Consider the following 23,059-nt stretch of genomic DNA (forward strand, 5'->3'; position numbering starts at 1 on the left):
GATTTGTTTTCGTTCTATCAGTGGCTTTATCCAGATTTCCATGGTAAGAATAAAAGTAGGCTTCCCTTTCCACTGGATTGCCTAGTTACCTACTAACCCAGCTTCCAAATCAAAGCCAAGACATTTTTGGCATCTGTTTAATTATATCCACACTTGAACATTACTTCATCACTTAAGTCCATAAAGAGGCCAGTTATAGGGAACACTCTCTCTTTGACATTTTCCCATCGTCATTACACACACATATATAGGGCACAGTACCCATAGAGCATCTTTGATGTTGGTTTTAGTGAGAGGTCCTCAGAACTGGTGTGTCTTTAGTGCTTGCCTGAAAGAGGGATAGCAATTCCAGAGCGAGTTCCACGAAGCAGGACTCTAGCTAGGAAAGGCTCTACCACTTTTAGATTTCAATTTTGTTTGTGGGAGGCAGAGGATTGTATTTGCGCTGTGCATTCACTGTGAAGGAAGGTAGAGCAAAATATGCCTGGAAAAGTATTGTGTGGCAAGTTTAAAGCATTTGTGCATGCAATGAGTTGGTTTGAAGCAAGTTATGTAACTAACGAATGGCAATTACAGTGATCTTATAATTTGTGTAACCTTTTGTTTCTACCTAAGTCTGTAATAAGCCTGTCAGTGCCGTTTTACACTATGTAGATGGCTGGTCTGAGCAACGTCTAGCCCAGCATAGAAACTTTTACTGTTGCCTACTCTTGAATTGACAGTGATGCCAACTTCTAGACCTTTGTGAGCAGTGGAAAGAAAGGAAGGGATAGGCCTTAGCTTGGCCAGGTAATGGAAAACTGCTTAAATGGACATTTCTTCATTACTCAGTGTAAGATCAGCATCAAGGATGATACCCAAGTTTTCATCCTTTGGAGGCTAATGGGAAGAGCTGATTGAAAATAACCGTGATAGGAAGTCCTAAAAATGTTGACCTCTTTAGGGTTGAGCGCACAAGCGCTCCATCCCTGTTCTAATCTCTCTTTGGTCTTTTAACCACGCCCATGTCACGCCTGTCCCTTTCATTTGTTCGTGGGCTTGCCTTTTAAAATCTGCTTAATTTCATTAGTGAAAGGCATGCATTACCTCATGCCTTTTCCAGTGTTTAGCCCTCCTCCAGCACACCGGCCAACTTCTGAAAACATACGAGGCTCCATGTTTTGAGCCTCGTTTCTCCACAACTTTATCTTCTCATTTTCGCACAGTGTGATTGCGATGGGTTTTACATAGCACGATTGCGCTAGTTTTTTTTTTTCAATTTATGTGGCAAGAAAAGTTTGTTTAGGAGTTACAACGCTAATAGCTCTAACTCGAGCAAATGCGAGATCTGCTGTATTGCAAATGCTTGTTTTTTCATTGTATTCATTTGGGGGAATTGGCATTCATACTTATTTGATCCTTTCCCATTAGTTTTGAAGGTTTCGTATAGGTAATTAATATCCTGCGAAGGTTATATAGATATAAGTGTCATCAGCATACGATTTGATCACAACCTTTAAGTTGTTAACGATGTAAACTAACTGGACCAGATGGGTACTACAAATGGGTAAATAAACCAGGGAATAATCAATAGTTGCTTGGCAAAACTGCCTCTTGGGACGGAGGAAGCCCGGGGAAATCCTCTGGATGCTCTGCAGTAAAAAGAACTGGACTAGTTGTTGGTGTCATGGTCTGCATTAACAAGGATAAAAATCGTTTGCAGTCAATGAGAATGCGTTTATAGCATGCTGCTACATTTCTAATATGTTTAAGATTGTTTTAGTTTAAATATTGTCTGAAGTGTCCAATATAGCCTGATGTTCGGGTGCTTTTAATTAGAAGTTAGTTCCAAGTCTTGAGTGATCTCATTTTAGTGAGAACCTGTTTGTTTATATTGTGATATCCAATTAATGCTAATCATTTCATTTGGACTTACTGCTTTTAAGGCAAACTCCCCATTGCTTGTGGGAATGTAGGCTTGTACATTTTACAGCTTCTGTTGTCAATCAAGTAAAAAATCAAGTCAATGTGTTAGGTTTTCTGTTGTCTTTAGTGTTATTCTTTACAATAGCTTTCCGCTTGGCAAAAATATGATCATAATGAATCAAAGGCCTCCTTGGCGTCCGATCCTGCTGCTGCCATTGGTGGTATTTCCGCTGCTCCGGCTCCCCTGAGAGTAGTGTTACCTTCTTTGTGTATTTCGATCTGTGGCTCTTCCTGGTATAAACATGATTTGATCTTGATAGATAAAAACTGTTATATTCTTCTGTAATAGTAGAGAGAGTAATGTATACTAATATCTCTCACAGAAGTCTGTGTGAGGAACAGGAGATACATTTGTTAGAAGCATAAATACCACTTGTGCTATTGACAGCAGAAGCATAACTTTGGAAATACTTCACATTTTAATCGAATTAGCGCCAGTACACATTTTGTTTCTAATGCTAAAGTGCATTAGTAGCACTTGTGTCTGAGGCTTCAGCGAAGAGAACAGAGACTTAAACCTAGCAATATGTCGGCACCTTCCAACATATCTTGGCATTATTCGCTAAATAATGTTTCATCTGTTTCTTCGTATTTCCTCTTAGACATTGGTCCCTATTTGTGAGGAAAATATGCAGTCGCATGATATCATCAAGAATCTGGAGAAAAGCTTACAGTTTTTGAGTCAGCACACAGCCCGAGTCGCCAGTAGAGCAGAAATGTTGGGAGCTATTCACCAGGTAACCATAAATTCAGTATTTGAATACGTGCAATTAATCTGCATTTGCTTCAGTTTCTGACTTGTGCTGTATTTTTGTTTAAAAGTTTTTGTAACACCGACCTAGCTGCTAAGAACTCTCTATTGAGAACGTGTTTGCTATTGATCCTTTCAGTGTGGATGCGGCCTGGCAGTTTGTGCTGCACTGGACCGAGGCTGATTCACATTAGATTGGTCCCTGTGTGTGTAGTGGTAGAGTGAACAGAAAAACACTAGAATATGGACTAACATTATTACCAGTGGCTGTGAATAGTTAGAGTATCACTTTCTTTGAGTTAACAATGTTGCAGCTGCCATCTACACCTGGCTAGATGATCACACTCTTCTATTCCAAAAACCTTCAGGCTGCTTTTCAACTTGGACTAGGCAAAATTGCTCTATCCTGGATACTCTGTTTTAAATATCAAAGCTTTGAAACCACCCTGAAGAGCGAGGTCAACCCGGTCTTAAAGTTGACTTTTGCATAAACCCGGGGGCTAGCAGTTGCAAACCAAATGAAATTTAATTCCTGTGCCTTAGAAGATGATGCAGAAGAAAGTCCCTGTCTGTCCTAGTCTCACCTTAACAGAAACCATCCAAGTAGGAACTGCAAATCTGCCAAATTCTTGCTCAGGATCATTTAAAGAGTCCAGAGGTATTGTCTTAGTGATTGAAGATTCACAGTACATGACTCATTTCTAGTTAGGACCATTTTCTCCATAGACAGAGGATTTTTTGTTTTGCCAATAACTTTGGTGCCGCTTGACGAATCTTCAGGACATTTTCAAAACGTATACTTTAGTTGGTTCATCTGCTGTGTTGAAAGTTTCAGGGTGACCCATCAAAGGGAGGGCGGGGGCTGCTCCAAATAACCTTTTCTCTTTTCTTTGTCAATGGGATCTTTCAAAATTTTTAACACAACTACAGCTTGAGCTCCTGGACAGAATTACACCAAATTTGTCCGAAAGCTATCTCTTTATCCAGAAAGAGTGCTTTTTCTGACTTTGTGTAAATGCCTTCAGTAGTTTTGGAGATAATAAACATAAAAAAATATATAGATATCTAGTGACGCAGGTTCTCTGCGGATCCAACTGTCCCCATGCTGACATCTGATTGGAAGTGTTGGCAGCCATCTTGGGACTCGGCTTCAGCCAAGTCCCAGAAAAAAGTGTAAAAAGAAAAATGGCCAGGGTAGGGTCACCCTGAGCCCCTAGCCTTGGTTTAGGGTTTCCTCCCAGGGCTAAAAAGCATTTTTTTAATGTCGAATCTGTAGATTTTTCTGCGTTTAAAAAAAAAAAAAAAAAATAAGTGCGTTTTCCTGCCCTTTTATTGTCCCCCTGGATGGGGCATTGAGAAAGGAGGGGGCCCACGAGGACCCTCTCCTTGGGCTTATATTAGCCCCAGGGGACAACACCTCCCTGGGGCAATTACCCTATAATAGAAGGGGGCAGCACAGCACCTGCCTTGCCCCTGGGGACCACCACCACCTCCTCAGGGGCAAAATGTTTATTTTATATGTGGGAAGCCAGTACAGCCTCCCCAAATCCTTGGGGACCACCACCTCCCCGGGGCTAAATAACAAGTTTGTACGAGGGGGATCACCACCACCACCTCCCCGGGGCAAAATGTTTGTTTTATATGGGGAAGGCAAGGTGGCATGAGGAATACCAGTGAGGAATGCCACCTCACCGGGGCTGCAAAAAAAGAATGAAGGGGGCCTGTTACAGACCCTTGGCCCTAGGGACCACCACCTCCCTGGGGCAAGTTCAACATTGAAGAGGGGGCCGCGCGGCACCTGTTGTGGAGCCACAGTTGGCCTTGGGAACAGCCACACCCCAGGGACGGCTCCTGCTATACCCTGGAGTGCCCACCCCGTGACGTAGCTGTTTGCTCTGACTTGGCAGGAGCTTTGACAGCTCCCAAGTCAGAGCATACACTCCGCTTGCAGCAAGTGAGAGCTGTCAAACACTGGATTGGGGTCCCTAGGGCAAAAATCAGCCTGGGGAGGTGACCGCATGGCATTGAAGTGGCCCGGGTGGATGTGGTCCCCGGGCCTAAATCGGCCGAGGGAGGGGGGGACCGCACTCACCTAACTATAATGTGCCGATAACCTTTGGTTTTTTAACTGAATATATATATATATATATATATATATATATTTATATATATTTATATATGTCGCCACTATATATAATTATAGTTAGGACCTAGTTTTTTTCCTTGCCTATACCTTTGGCACTGCTTCACAAATCTTCATGAAACGTTCCAAAAATATTTGCCAGCCCCGTCACCTGCTGCCTGGAAAGTTTTGGGATGATCCATCCAGGCGGGCCGAGAAAAGGGGGGTGTCCCAGAACACTTTATCCCTATTCATTTTTCCACAGAGATTTTGAACAGCAATAGCACAAAAACTATTGGACGGAATTACACCAAATTTGACAGGAAGGTAGGTACTGGTCCAGAAAGCAAACTTTTTTTTGTTTTGGTGTAATTTCGTTCAGTAGTTTTTGAGAAATTGAGGGGAAAATGAATTTGATTATCTAGGGACGCGAAGGATTTATGACCTTTCCCGATCTCCTGCAGAAATCTGATTGGCTGATGACACTTCAACAACAGAAGTCATTGAAGTGCTTTCAGCCATCTTTGGACTCAGCTGAGTCCCAAAAAAAAAAAGGGCCAGGGCACAAACACCCTGACCCTTTATCTCTGGTGGTGAGGTCCGAGAGGGAGCCCCCCAGGACTAAAAAGATTTTACGAGCGGAGTTGCAGTCGATTAGCTGTAAAATAAAATTTTAAAAAGCAAAGCACGGTCTTCCGCACTTTGTTACAATCATGCCCCCAGGTGGGCCAAATCCCGGAAGCTTGTGTAAAGAAGCGGGGGGGGGGCCTCCTGGCACCTCCCACCGCCCTGGGGGACCACCACCTCCCTGGGGAGTTCAGGCAATAAGTGGGGGGACGCATGCCCTCCCGCTGCCCTGGGGACCACCACCTCCCCAGGGCTGTGTTTTAATATGCGGGGGACACACCCGGCCCCCTCCTACTACTTGGGAGACCACCGCCTAAGGCCTCCCACCCTGGCAACCACCACCTCCCCCGGCAACCACCACCTCTCCAGGGCTGTGACTTTAATATGCAGGGGGGTGCCTGGCCCCCTCCTACTGCCCCGGGGACCACCACCACCTCCTCAAGGCAATGAATTTAATTTATGTGGGGAGCCTGGGCCTCCCCCCCCCCCCCACACCCTGGGGACCACCACCCCGGGGGCTACACTGAATTTTGAGAGGGGGGTGGTGTGCAGCCCCCCCATGCCCAGTGGATCACCACACCCCAGGACACATAATCAATGTAAAGGGGGTCCGTTTTGGACCCGGAAACCTCTGGGACCACCATCACCCCAGGCTATGTCCTTTTTGGAGGGGGGGGTAGTGGCCCCCCTCTTGGAGCCACAGATAGCCCAGGGGACCACCACCCCCAGGGCTGGCTCCTGAATAGCTGTTTGCTGTTGCTTAGCAAACACTTCAGGTAAAACAGGTCCTGCTGTCAAAATCTGCAGCTTTCATCTCTGTCCCCTGCACTCATGGAGGAAACGGGGATTAAATGCTTCAGCAAACACGGAGCTGCTGTCAAAGCAGCTCCGTGCTTGCTGAAGCAATGGCACTGTGAGGGAAGCCTTAAGGCTTCCTCCGCAATACTAGGTAAGCCCGTAAGAGAGCAGTTTAAAGAAATATATATATATATATATATATATATATATATATATATATATATATATATATATATATATATATTAAATTAAATGAATAAATGAGGGCTCTCCTGTGTCCTGGATAGCCCATAAAGGGCTAAGAATTTTTTTACAAAACAAATAGAAACCTGTAGCTCAGTGTGAAGGTCACTACACCTTCACACTGAGCAGTCATGGTTAGAGTCCAGAAGGACTCTCTTCCTTAATTTTTTTTTTTTTTAATTTTTATTTTATTTTATTTTTTTAGTACAAATTAATTTTATTTTAAACATGACAAATACATCATACAGGAAAGCGTAAAAAACTCTATACCTCTAGCCCTCTCCCTTTCTTTCTCTGTCGCTCTTTAATTTCTCCTACTCAGACACTGACGCACCCACTCACAGACCCACTGACGCACTCATGCACCCACTAAAATACTGATGTACGCACTCTCACACCCAGACAGACACTCTTACAGCCACTCTCACTCCCAGATACATGCTCTCACACCAATTCTGACACCCAGAGAGGCCGCCGCCAACTCCCGCTGCGTCCACAGTGTGGGGTTGGGTGGTTGGGTGGGATGGCTGCAGGGTCTAGCTGTAGGCCAGGTCTTGTGGCAACCTCCACTGCACATGGCAAAGGCCGTGCAAGGTTGAGTGCTTCTCGGGGTTGGCCTCAGGGCCTGGCTGTCCAAATGCCGCCGCATATGGCCAACAGTTGTGTGCGGCGGCAGTTGGATTAACGTATAGTAATAAAAATTACTATATGTTTAAAAAAAAAAAAAAAAGAGAAAAATTCACTCAAAAAAGCAAAGTTTACAGGCACACTATAGTTAGGCTCACATTTTAAACATATGAAACCATAGACATTCACCAATTATAGTTAAAATTACCTCAAGTTACAGTTAGGATTACCTCATGTATAACTTGCGCCCTCACCATGCACTGCTAATTGCCCCACAAATTACGGCACTCATTACATCTTTGATAACATCTTTGATTGAGACACTGTAAGATGTGCAGTGAAATTATTGATCACATACCCGTGCATGGCGAGGGCACAAGTTATAGTTACCTTAGGGCACCCTTGTTTTTTTTAAAGTGAATTTCTGTGTATACATATCTATATGTATACATGAATACATCTTCCGGAATATGCAGTACTATGAAAAATCAACCTCCGTCTCACTATAGTTCAAGGAATTATTTGTATTTATTATATTTGAAAATATGTACCTCATACATATATTAAAATTGCATCCAATAGTTAAAAACGTATTACAAATACTTAACATTCAAATACAAAAATCATTTCTTATTAACATTGCATACATTGACTAAAAAGACGGTCAAAGCCGTGTTTCGGTGGAGGTCAGTATGGTCCACATCACCTTTATCAGGACGTATATTTTAAAACAAAGATCTATGCTCATATTAAGCCACCAATGAAAGAATATGTGCACAGTGGAAGTTGCAGAGAAGCTGCAGGAAGGAACCTGGGAAGGTCGCTGTAGGAGGTCACGTTAGGGGGGTACATTTATAGGCAAGCAGTAGGGGCACAATCTCTAGAAATCATTGGTAAACTGAATAAATATGAATTCCTCACATGGTTGGCTCTCCGAGTAAGAGAGAGAAGCACTTTAAATGTAAAACGTACAGAGGTTCAAGGGGCAGTTTTCCAGAAGTCCACACTTAATGAAGCTGAAAGGTTGCAGTTTAGATCGATGGAGCAATTATATGCAGTAGGATTCTCCTGTACCAGAGGGGCTCTCATATGGATACGATCTGGACTGTCTTTAACTGCAGAAGAGTCTCATGTAGAGAAAGAACGACATCTTATTGTCCAGGGTAAACTGAATGGGATCGAAGTAATGTTAGGTGGTATATAAGGTCGACATACTTATATTATTCTTTACCACTCTATCTTCTATTTAGCCAAGTGCCAGGAACCACATGTTCTACTGGGGAACATTGTAAATGCATACTGGATACAGATGTGGACTGCTCCCATCTACTTCTAGCCATTTCACGCAGTTTACCAAGTTACAAGATTAACACAACTATTCCTTAAAGGTATGTGTGACTGGGAACACTGGGGACAGGGAACTGACTAGACTTTCCCTAGGAAAATGGGTTTATGGAGTACTTTTATCACTACCCACTACAGGACTTGCACATGAGAATAGATTAGATTCTATGTTCCAGGGTTTTGGATAATGATATGGTGCATTCAGAATAATTAGGCTGAAGGTTATCCACCCACGACCCGGTCTTAATGGGATTAATGTGGGGGTAGACAACACTTATCCATCTCCATGTGGAGATTACAGAGCTCTGTGGTCGAGGTTAGGACATTGATGGAATCCCTGATAGAGATAAGCCAAAATTACTTTAGAAACAGTACATGGCGGCTAAAGGTCTGGTTGAATGGGAGCAAATAATCAATCATACCAAACAGAATGTGTAGTCATTTATTAAAACGTTTTGATATACTTGTTAGTCAAATCACAGTATAATGCAAGTAATGGTCATAGACTCCCATGCAAAGTTATAAAGGATAGAAAAAATATAAAATGTGATATTAAAAGTATCTACAAATAACTAGTCAGAGGAAATGTACTGAGAAATGTTGCCAAATTTGTTACAATTCACACCTGCATGCAGATTAGAATGAGGGAGAACTTAATACCAGTCCTACAACTAAGTGATGGTTCTCTGTAATATTATATGGCTTTCAAAATGTCTGTTATTTTTTTAATACATTGCTATTCTTGAACAGTTCACTACTTTTTTTCTTTGTTTTGTTAGGAGAGCCGTGTCAGTAAAGCGGTAGACGTGATGATACAACATGTAGAAAATCTGAAACGAATGTATGCCAAGGAGCATGCAGAACTGGAGGAATTGAAGTTGGTTCTTCTTCAAAATGAAAAGTCTTTTGGCTGTGCAGGAGATGAAGGTATTGTTTTGTACCAGAACATTAATGTTTTGTTGAAAGTGGTTGTAGGGTTGTTGCTAAAAAAAACGGAAGTCAGGTTTGAAGGAATGTACGTTTCCATTTTTATATAGACTTTGGCTTGATTGGGTGTGAGACTTGTGTTTACTCCCTTCACTGCCAAGCAGACTTTAATGATTAGATTTAAAATACTGTTTTCTCATGGAAAGATGTCTTACAACTTTTGGAGTCTTTTGACACGTTTAGTGTAGCCATTTTGGTTACTACCCCTAAAATGTCAAAAGATCTACAATGAATACCCACCACAGCCATTGTTTTCAACTATTTCAGGTAGGCATCTCAGAACTTAACTCAACCTAAGTTTATTAGTTTTGTTTATTATTTAGTAATTTTAAAATATCCTATTTTACAAAGGAAGAAGGTGTGCCAGAGGATAGGTTTAATAGACCACAGCAGAGCCTTGTGTGGTTCCCAGTACTTACAGCATCAGGAGGGTGGTATGGGCTTATACTGAGATGCTTTAGTACAGCTGGTTTTGATCTAAACTGCGGAGTAACAGGGCTTGCTAGAGGTTAGAATGGTATATCATAAAGATTTTAAAAAAATCTCTAGCAAAACAGACACTTCTAGGGCTGACAAAGGTAAATAGTGTAAAATAATTTAGTATGTTTCCTATCAATCAGAGGTACAAAAAGGCCAAATCCTGTAACTTTGTGAATACACAAAATGTCATTGAAACATTCATCTCCAACAACATGTTCACAGGTAGTAAACATCTATATTTATACATACTTATAACATTTAGACCCGAGTAAATCATAGCCACATTTATAGCACCATGTAACAATTGGAAACAAGTTAGAATATATTCAGAACTACCAAACAAACCCACCCAGCTGACCACACTTCCTGTTATTGGATCAAGAAACATGGAAACTCAGCTGGGTTACAATCTCACCCCAATAACAATATTGTTGCCAATTAATTAGAACACTACAGACAATTACAAAGATTCTAGACAACTGCAGTCATTAGGGTCCGAGACCTGCTGGGTTTGCTAGTGTAAGTTCTACTTACTGTTCCCCAATTTTGTTAAATTCCTTCCTTTCTTTTTTTTCAGTTATTTTATACCTACCTTTTTCATATAGTGTTTTTGATTTTGTGTCAGATTAATGAATAGTTGAATTTTTTTAGAAGTAAAATTTTAGAAGCAGAAAGACGGGATGTTAAAACAAAAATTCAAAGTGTTGCTGTAATAAATTACATCCCTCTCTTCCTAAGTGTGCTGTGAGAAATAGGTTTTAGGTCTCACCAAACCGCCTGGCCCTGCAGAAGCCTACGGAAACTATGCCTATAGATCTGCCTACTAATTCTGCATATGTGGATAAATGCATCAACGTGGTCAGTGTTGATATCACAGCAGCATGTTTTGGTGCAATAAAAATACCACCTTGGAAAAAAAAAAAATGAAAAGTTCTAGAAGACAAGTTTAAGTGAATAATCTGAAGACCATTTTAATCCTGGAGGGTTTCCCTGAGTAATATGGTATACAAATCAAGTGCATTCATCACACACCATGACTGAAGAAAATGCACCTTAACAAATAGGTACAAATATGTGATTGAAAAAATGAACAGCATAGCTGAAAAAGAGAAGTGAACAAAGAATGAGTTTTGGTTGGCCAGCGGTCAGTAGGTTCTTCAACTATCTTTTCTTTATCACTCTACAGATGATGCACTAAACAAGAAACTTCCCAGTTCGATTCATTCCAAGGTATGGAAATGATTTGTATTCTTGAAGCCAGTTCCTGGTCTGTGTACAATTATATACCTCAATAAAAAATATTACCTGCTGTAGAAATTATACTCGAGATGAAGCTCTTTTCTCTTTCGAAATGATCAGCAGAGTGAGACAGTTATTTGAAGATATTTTCTCAAAGATATTGGATTTCTTCCAAGCGTCACTTTTAAATTTATTTTAAGGAACTACTGAGCACTAAGGCAGAGAAGAAAAAATAAATTATGGTTTTGTCGGTTTCTGAGGCAGCCCTTCTAACAGAAGTGCTATAAATAGAGACTGTAAAATCAAATTATATTTTAATTGCTAAAACTTCATAAGGAAACGTTCCGTTTAAGGCTACACTATAATAACTATACTAAATTAAAATTACAGCAGATAAGAATAGGTCAACATCCAAGAATATTTTTTTTAAATGTAAACCTTGTTACAGTCTTTTACTGTCTGAGGACCATACATTAAGTTTTGTAAATCACAGGCATTTATGATATTGGTCGGAATCTTTTTTTTTTTAAAGAATCTGGCTTCTTCTTGTCTCTGTGTAGGGCATACAGTTAGAATATGGGCAAGATCCTGAATGGCATAGGTGCAATAGGTGCAGTTCTAATCAGCCATATTTACCATACAACAACTCCCCGAATTTACTTTTAGTATTAAAACATGTGTACAAAGATCAGTAAAAACACTTTCTCGTTGGATGTTTTAAATGGGGTTGACAATAGTTCAAAAGAGCTGTCAGCCACTAATTTCAAACTATTCCACCGTGAACAATAATTTCCGTTAGCAGTTTATCTGTATTGTGTAAAACTCGTTCTTTAATGCTTCTTGACCTGGGCTGTAGTAGGCCAAACTGTAAAAATCACTCAATTCCTGGTTAAACAGTTCAGTGCTGAAATCGTGTTTTTTAAATAACAGATTGAATATGAGCTGCCCCCAGTCTAGAACAGATCAGATCTTAAAGGGGATCCAGAGAAACCTCTTTACGTTGAAAACCCTCTTTAAATGAGGTAGTAGTTGTTCTGCAAGATTTTCAAAAGTACGCATAATGCCTAATTCCAGGCATAGCACCTCTCTACAGAGACTGTAACTAATGAAAATTTCTGTTCTAAGAACATTTGTTTTTCCAAATCGATATATATTCGACCCCAAACATGTGTAGGATATATATATATATATATATATATATATATATATATACATACACATATATATATATATATATATATACATACACATATATATATGTGTGTGTGTGTGTGTGTGTATATATATATATATACACTCAATAAAAACTTCAAATTCGCCCACTAGCTGTTTCTTGGCAGTTTCATTTTAAGGTGCATTTAAACCTACACTGTGGGACTTCACCTAATAGGCAGGTGAAGTTCAGTTGGTGGTTGATCGAGAAGCAGAACGTCATCTGCATAAAGGAGGATGTTTAATGTAAAGTCCCTATAATATTTTGGAAAATGAAAAATAAATCAAAAATGTAGAAGCAGAGAAGGAATGGGACCAGTATACATCCTTGCTTGAGATCATATTCCAAATACATTTTTGGATAGACCATGCACCAATCCAGTGTATTCTTCCTACATTGACGTAGCAAGGTTATTTTGTGGAAGAGGATGCCGAGAGACGTAGGGCCCGATGTATGATGCCTTTTTGTGGTTGCAAAAGTCAAATATTGCTGTTTGTGACAGCAAAATGGTCGTGTACAATGTACCATCCCTATTTTGCGAGTCTGTACGCAGTTACCTACTCAGAAAAAGAGGATTGACTTGCAATTAGGCAGGGGCATCCCGAGTGCTTCCCTTCCTGATTGAGAGTCGCAGTAGTATGTATGATTGTTTTGAGAATGTGAATGCAGTTGCAAAACAATTGCAGTTAACACCAATTTCAAAGTGGTGTTCACCCATTCGCAAACGGGAAGGAGTCCCCAGGGGCCCGCTTCCCTAAAATGAAAGCAAAAATAAGTTTTTCAGAGCAGGCAGTGCTCACTCACCCACTGCCTACTCTGGAAAAAATGAAAAAAAAAGCTTTGCATTTGTTTGTTTGAAATGCATCCAGTTTTCCTTAAAGGAAAACAGACTAATTGTTTTTTTTTTTAAACTGCTTTATTTAAAAAGCAGTCACGGACATGGGGGTCTGCTGTCCCCAGCAGGCCACCATCCCTGTGAGTGCGGCCATTCCCAATGGGGGCGCAAATTGCAACCTACCTCATGAATATAAATGAGGTAGGTAATTTGTGATTCGGTTGGGAATCGCTAAATGTGTCTGAGACACATTTGTACATTTAATTTTGTGAGTCTCTAATTCCAAATCGCAATTTGTGACTCTCAAAATAAAATGATCCTACATCTGGCCCATGCTCTGTTTGGTGGTGTGGTCTTTCCCCAGCTTGTGTATTATTTCGAAGTTTTATTCAATCAGATATATTCCCCACTTTTCTATTCTGTGTAACATTTTCATGGCTGGATTTTCATAAATAAGCATCAGGGCCGGGTGGTCCATTGTGGTAGTGAATGGCTTGCCCTCCAGAAACGTGGTGCTGTTTACAGTCCCACGCCACTGATACATTTTGGTGTTTTTTGGCTGAGAGCAAATCTTTTCCATTTCTGTCAGACATCCGTATGCAATATCCTTGGGGAATCTTTGCCTGGATTATGCTTAGTTGTATTGCCCCAAGACCTACAGGACTGGCTTCCAGTATTAGTTTGGTAGATAAGTTTGAATCAAAATATACTAGATGATAGACCCTGATGCCTCTCTGGTATTTTTGAAGGCTTTGGCACACTCAGTTGACCAGATGACTGGTTGTCTGAGAATGCCCAGCAAACCTCAAACTTTTGCTAAAAACACACATTTTCCCCACATTTCTTTTGGGCAAAACTCAGATTCCTCTGGGATCATAAAACTCTTACCACCTACTGTTCTCACTATAAGTAGCTGGATCTGTTGCCCTCGATACAAACTGGTTAAAACTTGGACCCTGTAAAATCAATGTATCCGTGATGCCTTCATATTGTTACGTTTTTGGTCCATTCCAGTGATGTGTGTTAAATTCACGGACACATGGGAGGCAGGGTTGCAATCAGAAGTGTGGGAACGCACATTTCCTCTCAGAATGCATATGCTCCAGGGGCATTGAGGGGCAGAAAATACAGTTGTATCCTGTAGGGCAAACAGTCAGGCCCAATACCTGGGTCTTTTTTTTTTTGTTTGTTTACTCCACTGTGCCTTGCTCCTTGCTGGTGATGCATCACTCACTCCTTCGCTTCTGTCAGTGATTGGCGATAGGCAGACACAGGACCACAGCAGTGATTGCCCTTCAGAACTGCTACTTGATGCTACAGGCCACCACTAATGAGAGCATGTTAGTGGTCGGCGGCCTTCTGGATAAGGTGGACCTTCTTATGACTAATGCTTGCAGAGCATGGTCGGCGACCCTTTGTATAGGTCCAGTGACCCAGTCATCACATGGACACGATGCTTAACCTCACGTTGGATTTAGATTTCATGCCCTCTTCATCAGCTGACAAGGAAACACCCACAAACACCAAAACATGCATTTCTTTACGGGAGTGGTTTCTCTCCCCATCAAGTGATGTCTACTTTCGTAAGGGCAGACCAAGGGTGTCTGGTGGACAGAAAACCTGTTTCCTACACAACAAAGAGATCTGCGCTTGAAGCGACCTCCACTACTAACCTTCAAATTGACTAGGCCAGAGGGTAAAGTTGAGGTTAACCCTTAGGAATTCGGGAGTCAACCAACGAGTGCATAAAGTCTATCCTGTGCATTGGGGAAGAGGAGGGGGCAGTGGCTAAACAGGATCACCCTCTTAGCCTGGGTCCAAATTGGCAATGATGTGCAGTAGATGGTGATAGATGCCTTCCTGTATAGCTGCCTGCCAACCTAGTTTACTCCAAGGCTTGTCTCAGCAACTGCTCTTGACAATCTTTTCAGTCGTCCAAAATCTGTACTTGGCTGGCTGGCTGGCAGGATTTCCTCCATTAATATCCAATCCAGCGTCTGTACCTCAAATATGCAATGTTCTCTTATCACAAATGAGTCACAGCAGAACTTTCAGGATCTTAGCCCAGGCCTCTACCCAATGTGGAAGAGGAATAGAGGCAGCAGTCAGTAAGAGTCTACACTTAAACCACAGTTCTTCTCAGCCACACAGGTATGAAACAACATCTTTGGATGTTAAGATTGTAGATGTTAGTACTCGTCAAGGGGCCCAGTAGTTTGGGCCCAGTCACAATCAATCAGTATCAACAACTTTCAACTATGGGGGACTCTTCCAGTTGTGGTGTTAGCATACTATCCTGATGTGAAATGACCCCACTCACATGAGTAACTATCTGGAGGGCAAGAGAGACAGGAATTTCAAAACGTACAGGCCTGCAGACCAGGCACAGGCCGGAGGAAGCAGTTAAACAGAGCTAGCCACTCACTTGTGGATTCGAATCAGCTACCACGCACTCAGGTGTCTTCACAGACCTCACACCTACACACACTCTCCATTCATGCCCCTGGCTCGATGAAAGTAAAGGAACTCAGGGGAGACTGGCCAGACCTTCTAAACAGGTCTGTCCCTTCATTAAAATATTTGCTGCCACCACCGCCAGTCTCTTAACCCTCTAAGAGAGGACAGTAGCTAGTCTCCCAAATAGAAATGCTCTTTTAATGCCCCCTCCACCTCGGATCCTAGAGCGATGGTCTTAGTTCAATACCTAACCTTTGTGGGCTCACAGGATTGCCTAACTCAGGAGGGTAAAAATGATAAGATCAACAGAAAAATGACACAGGATAGCAAAGCTCTTCAAAGTCATATTGGGTACTTCTTGCCCCCAGCACGCACTACAGCCCATCATCATAGTTACCTGTATATTTTAAGGCTTTGTAAGAACTTTGATGTAGCCTCCTTAATCCACTGCTCTCCTGCGTACAGTAACGTGGGGTGGTTCACCTGGGCACCTTTTTCAGCTGCTCTTTCGCCTCGTCTTAAGACGGCTGCCAGTTGTGCTCCGTTGCTTCCTTCGCATTCGTAGAAGGTGAAGACACAGATAATTGGTCCCATGTTGTTTTGTGGCATAAGCATACTTCTTTTGTGGTAAGGGAGATAGCATATTACTTTGCCTTGTTTCTGGGGTGCATCCACCTCTAGATATGTGCTTCAACAGCTCAAGAAGAAAAAGAGAGACGAGAGGTGAGGCATCAGTGAAAGCAACTTGCCCACTAAGTGTCGCCACATTAGTTCATCCAGCAGTGGCCCATACCTGGTAGTAGCAGAACCGTGAACATTCTAGTGATCAGGTACAATATTGCAGTATTTCTTTTAACCTCCATTCATTGTCATTTGGAATATTTTCTACCCTTTGCCCTAACAATATGCATTCTTAATCATAATTGTCTCACCCTAGTAAGGCGTAGCTCTTGTTTTGCTCTTTATTGGATAATAATATTGTACAAGCTGGTGATGGCCTTATTTCTACCCTTGCTTCTCAGTCACTCCGAAGAGTTAGCATCGCCACTTTTCCCCCAACTACTCGGAATCTGGTCACTGGTTTTCCATTGGTAAGATCATTATTATACATGATATCTTTGTTTTATGTATCGCTGTATGTCTTATTTTTTTAGAGCACAATATTTGTTGAAAGCATTTTTATTGTTTCATTTTAAAGGTGCCGCTCCAAGAAATACCTGGAACAGAAAAAAGTGACACATTTGCAAGAAGATCAAGCAGCTGGTAAGGGGCTTTTTATTTCTGCCAGATCTGACTTGGATGCTGAAGAATCTGAAATGATCTCTGGTGTTTTTTAAATTAGTGAGCAAAAGTGTGAATAATTTCACAATTGCAAAGCTGTTTCAGTTAGGATATAAAATCTAAGGATTAAACAGGATATGAAAGAAGGTATTTTACTCAGTAATTTGTTTGTCATCAGTAGGATTCAGAGGCATATATTACTCTACATGCATCCCAGACCGACAGCAAAGCCTACTTGGTGAAGATGCAATTTACTGTTATAGTGTCATTTCAAAACAAAAGTACAAGTGTAATACAGAACCTATGGCCATCAATATTCATCTACACTTTTTAAATAAAGGAGTGATAACAAAAATAGCATCTGCTTATCAAGTTTTAGCAATGATTTAGACTTTGACCCATTAGTTGCACAGAGGTTGTTTAAGCTGGGTTTTAACACACTAGCTTGTTACAATGCAACCATGCGCTTTTGAAGTCGAGCCTAGGCAGCTCTCAAGTGCTCTCTCTCATGATGATGTAATCTGCATCTGTGAGCTTGCAACATGCCCATCATTTTCATTCCTTCAGTGGCCTTTGAAATTTCCATTAATTTCGTTGGTAAATGCTTCATGTTTGTTCAGCCTTGAGGCTGCTTTGTTACCACCTTGGAGACTGACCCTGTTACATGGAATATTGCACAATCAGGCATATACCTTAGTGTGGTGCACTACTTATTTTTTTGCTTTGCGCTGTGTGGCCATGTCATTTCTTCCTCTTCCTTGTTTTGGGCAAGCCGCTCTTTCTCTGTGGTGTTCTTTACATGACTACGTGAAGTTTCATGTAGCTTAACCTCGTACTTTTTTTTTAGCCAGCATATTACTCTTGTCTCCCCTTTCCTATAGCCTGAATGCACAGCTTAAAACTTTTCTCAAAACGTGCGCCACACTTCATTTTTCAGCACGGCACCCGAATGTCATTGGGGATGTGTTGAATTCACGATTGCATGGTTCAGGACCTTATGTGGCCAAAAGAGGTCCCAAGGGACACCTAGTGAAATCCTGTGGTACTGCACTCTTTCCCTGCTTTGTGCACATTAGAACAATAAATGTTGCAGGTTTTGTTTCAGCCAGCATATTAGAAGTGTAAAAGCGTTAACATAACCATGTCAAATGCTTTACTTAATCTTGCATTCTTTGAGTGGTTGCATTTTCAAGGATTTTGTTACTTGTTATTTCAGACAACCTATTACTCGTCTACCCTCCCTCATAACCTATTTCCCATTTTCTGGTTCTCCAGCTCTGCAAAGTCATTCGAATGGCAATAGCGCTATGCAAATATTATCACTCCACTGCATACAAAAAAAGAAAGTTTAAATAAATCCCATTTTCAATACCAAGAGCTCTAACTTTCACAAATGCAAAACTGGTTCCATTGCAAATGATTGTAATGGGTAACTGCAAAATATAAGGCTCAAATGGGTCTTCGCTAATCCAGAATATTATTAAACATTGCTAGGTTTTTTTAAATAAAGATTTGGTATACTCTAGCAGAGCCAGTGTGTGAGAACCTGAAATGAGTCCTCTCACCTGTTGTCTGCAAGCACATTTTTCTACATTTTGGATTGCACTTGCAAATTATCTTCCATTTGCTCTGCTATTTCCTACAGATTTCTTCCATGTTTTACTACTATATAGGTGTTGATAAGTGATAATTTCACATGATTTCAGCGGGGAGTACTGATAGAGTGAGGCTGGACAATTTGCATTGATGTTTGCCGTTTTCTGAAATATCAATCTTTTGTTACCGTCTTTCTGAGCTTCAAGGTGATATGCAGTTAATTTGATTGATTAACGGTTAAATTTTAGTTCTCTATCTGCAGACATCATTTGCGATAAAGCAATTAATTCCCCTGAAGGAGGGATAACCCATTCCAGTGCTAGAGATTACTAAAATACAGAGCATTGTTGAACGTTATAATTTGATTTAAAACAGATGGGATTGGATATCTTTCAAAGGTATGAGACATTAAAGTTTAAAATGTGAAATTATGAAGGATTAATAAATTAAAGCATCTTGGAGAATATGTATAACTGAGTACAGTTTGGTATGTACAGGGCTCTCAACTGATGGTGGACCAATTGAATTTGACATGTTTTCAAAGATTCACAGGAACTTTATCAATTAGATCTTGGGTCAGCCCAGGGAAGCACCATTCTTTCACGTAATGCTATTGGCTGTTTGGTTGTATCCTTCCACCTCTCAACCAATGCTTCCTCTAACTTTTTTTTAACCTTTGTGTGGCAGACAGTGGTCTCTGTGCACTGCAGTCAAAGTTATGGGGGTTAAAGACATGCGACAACTCACTGAGCAAGCGAGTGAGTAACCTGGATCACTGGTATTTAACAGAAGATGGATCACTCAAACTTTTACCCAAGGTGACACTACCGGGTTGAACCCTTGTCTGACCAGTACCCTCTTAGCAGCCACTTATTGATGAGTCAATAGGGGATGGAGAGACCAGAAGTGGACACTACAGAAAGTTATCAGATCACTTAGTATGTAAAGTATTGCATTGTAATGACTCTAACCCTGACAAGTTATTGAAGTGCTTTGTGCTGGGCAGCACACTACTCTGGAACTCAAGGTAAGTGGTTAATCCAGGGATTACTGGTTGTTGTTGGTAATGGGTTCAGTCTTGTTCTCTCCAGGAGACTATTCCATGCATTTACTCCAATGTCTCTGAGGTGAATTAAAATTGCAATCCGTTAGGTATGATCATAAGTTGGCGGCATGTTCATGCAGATGGTTGGTGAGTTTAGTAGCTGAGCTAACGCTTATTTGATATTGCTAGGTTGCAGGGTGTGGCTTTCTAAAAAGGAGCTGTTGTAATCTTTGACCTGAGATGTGGTTAATTTGCACAGATGCAACAACAGATGAGGGCAAATTTGCACGTGACTAAGCGAAGACTATACTCAAAGAGTAGGCATGCCAGATGATGGAAAGTAAAGAGATAGTTTCAGTGTATTTATTATTGTCTGATCATATACCAGTAAGGCAGAATAAACATTAAAGCCATAAATATTTAAAACAAAGCATATAGAACTGATAAAGCCTTTGTTGAACCTTATGCAAAAGGGACATCGTTATCATATGACTACAACTAATTAGCATGCAGCCCTTGATAAATGACTGAGAGATTATTAACCTAATTCTTAGATGAAGCATGTCCCTCACATAATTGAAGTCAATACCGCATGCAGGAAGAGGCCATTAAAATAGTACCATAAAATATTTTTCATTAAATACAAAAGAACCTTGATACAGTGTGCAAAACGGCATAAAAAATGCATTAAATAAGTTAAAGTGCAGATGAGACTCCGGAAATATAGTAAACTGTAGGTCAATCAGGGTGATGCCACTTAAAGTAGTCCAAAAAACCTAACAATTTAAAAGATTCTGTGTGTATCTGTTAAGATTAGCCGGGAACGATAAGATAGCAAACACTGAATAGGGCATTAATGCTTCATTAATCCTGCTAACCTGTTTTTTTCAATTTTTTTTTTTCCTGAACCATATCTAAAAATGTCCCCAAACATAAAGCTTTGTTTTTTGTTTTCACATTTCAGAATATAACACATTAGTTCTGTGACACATCAGATATGTAATTCTCTAATCATATGGGATATGCTCAACTTTCTTTCCCGATGAAAAATTCACTAACTTAGTAGCAAGTGTATAAGAGAAACCAATCTATTTTTTCAGAAATCGCTATCTGCAACTTCAGAATTCCTGAGAAAAGGCTGGAATTTGGCTCAGCCTAAGCTTTAAATTCCACCTCCTTGTTTTCCTCATCTTTGTTTTTTTAAGTAGGCTTGCATTTCCTCTTTGAAATGACTTTGCTGCAAATGTTCCAGTTGAGTTTTCTCCCCAGACAGTCCTTCAGATCTTTCCTGATTGCAGCCTCTTTGATCATACTTTTTATCCTCCTTTCACTGCTTGCAGTGTGAACTGTCTAGATTCCTAGGGCAATCTGTCAGAATGATGCAAAGACATGTCCTTACCAAGGTTGAGCCAAGTTTATTGATCACTTATTGTATCTGACCTTAACGTACGCCTTTGCTGGCCAAGCCACTTTTTCCATATATTCATTTCCACTTCTTGAATGCAGGTAACTGATTTCTCCTTCAGAATCTCAGCACTGTATAATTAAAAACTGACTGTTTTCAGGGCATACGTTAACTTTAGAATTTACACTGGCATATGTCCCAGAGAGAAATCCCACCATCTGTTAGAGACTTCCAGCTGCAGATTCCTTACTTTAGAATTTCCCCCAGACATCAGTCTGGATCCAGAGATTTTTACCGAGCAGTACACCTGCACGCCAATAAGTGGTCTCAGACGGCTAGCGTCCGTCGTCCGCATTGTGCACGCCGAATATGACATTGCGGGACCAATATAGGCACTAACCCAGTGCACTGATGTTCTTTTCTTTCAGTGCCAGCCCTGCACAGATGCAAAGAACAGCTACCCCTACAGTCACTTTTTGACTGGACATTTTGACTGACTCCTCCGAACCCCTTTTGCCATTTAATGAGGCCCTCACTGATGTCCTGCTGCAGACTTGGTCTAAACCCAGCACAGAGGCTTCTGTCAATAGGACAATTGCCCGCCACCATCGATCAGCCCCTAATGACCCAGTGTTCTGATGCAACACCTGACCACTGAGAGATTGATTATGCAAGCCTCCAGGTGCATTTCGTTCCTCCAGCCTGGCATTGCGGTTCGTGAACACCACATGCCTTTTGGGCCCTTGCACCCATACTTAATAGGACATGGTTGCGCAGGTGCTGCCACAGGTCCCGGAGGAGGCCCAGGCCATTCTCTCCCTAGCTGTTGCTGACGGGAGAGATGCACCCAAGTTGACTATATGATGTGGACTAGATACGACCAACACACTATGTAAATCTGTTGCATCTGCGGTAGCCTTGAGGCACCACGCTTGGTTAAGGACATCTGGCTTTTTGGGGAATGTCCAACCCACACTCATGGACATGCCCTTTGATGGCTCCCATCTCTTCAGAGACAAAGCAGACTGACCTCGTGTTCTGCTTTCCTTCTTATCTCGTATCAGAGCTTACAGAACATATCAAGAATGCACTTCTGAGTTCAAAGAAGACCTTTATTGTTGTTAATTCTTCCCCACCCACAAGTTCGTGAGAGACGAATTAATAGATTTCAAGCACAAAAAGTATTGCAGCAATGAAAACAAAATATATCACAGTACTTCTCAGTTGCAATGTACACAGCAGGTTATATATATATTTAATGCAAAGCAAAACAAATACTTCACCGTGTGAGAAACTAGTTACAGCTTCATCTTTCTGGGGGTCTGCAAGTTGATGACTCCGGTCAACTGCGAGAAAGAGATTATCTACCCACACAGGAGACTGGCAACTGGCACCAAGTTCCAGTCCGAAGTCAGGCAGATTTCAATCTAATTCTCTGAAGCCCGTGTCATCCGTTACAAAAGCGTGCCCCCTCCTCTCAGACTCGGGAAAACTACGCAAGCCTTTGGAGACTGGCCAGATCTCCTAGACTGCTCCTCTTCCCAAGCTTGAGCAGAAAGGTAAACACCAAATGTACTCTCTCTTATCAGGTCTAGTCTAGTGTGAGAAGAAAACATCTTGGTTCATCTTGTGCAAAAACACAGCTTGGAAAAATACAGCTTGGATTCTCAACTGCAATGTCTAACTCCACGTTAAAGGCAATAGGCAGCTAACCTAAATATCAAATGCAATGTCTAATGTCATGTCAAGGCTAATAGGCAGCTGAGCTGAATACAAAATGTAATGTCTAATATCATGTCAAAGCCAATAGGCATCTAAGCTGAATACAAAATGCAATGTATAATATCATGTCAAAGCCAATAGGCAGAATACAGAATGTAATGGCTAATGCAATGCCAAAGCCAGTAGGCGGCTAAACTGGATACAGAAAGTAATGGCTAATGCCATGTCAAAGCCAATAGGCGGCTAGGCTGAACAAAACATACAATGTGCTACTGGTGAACATTGCGCAGTGGTGAAACACAAAGTCATTGGTCAAACTCCA

The 23,059-nt window shown here is 41.2% G+C and overlaps 1 protein-coding gene across 2 annotated transcripts in view; it reads left to right on the forward strand.

The window, feature by feature from the left end:
• Nucleotides 1-23,059, forward strand: part of IRAG2 (inositol 1,4,5-triphosphate receptor associated 2) — an 871,311-nt gene that overhangs the window by 807,885 nt on the left and 40,367 nt on the right. For both annotated transcript variants that reach the window (XM_069228582.1, XM_069228581.1), the window contains exons 33-37: nucleotides 2,568-2,702; nucleotides 9,257-9,404; nucleotides 11,131-11,174; nucleotides 16,711-16,779; nucleotides 16,887-16,951. In XM_069228582.1, the coding sequence (XP_069084683.1) occupies nucleotides 2,568-2,702; nucleotides 9,257-9,404; nucleotides 11,131-11,174; nucleotides 16,711-16,779; nucleotides 16,887-16,951 (461 nt within the window). The remainder of the gene's footprint in view (nucleotides 1-2,567; nucleotides 2,703-9,256; nucleotides 9,405-11,130; nucleotides 11,175-16,710; nucleotides 16,780-16,886; nucleotides 16,952-23,059) is intronic.

Source organism: Pleurodeles waltl, chromosome 4_1 (assembly GCF_031143425.1).
Source record: "Pleurodeles waltl isolate 20211129_DDA chromosome 4_1, aPleWal1.hap1.20221129, whole genome shotgun sequence".
Classification (NCBI taxonomy): domain Eukaryota; kingdom Metazoa; phylum Chordata; class Amphibia; order Caudata; family Salamandridae; genus Pleurodeles; species Pleurodeles waltl.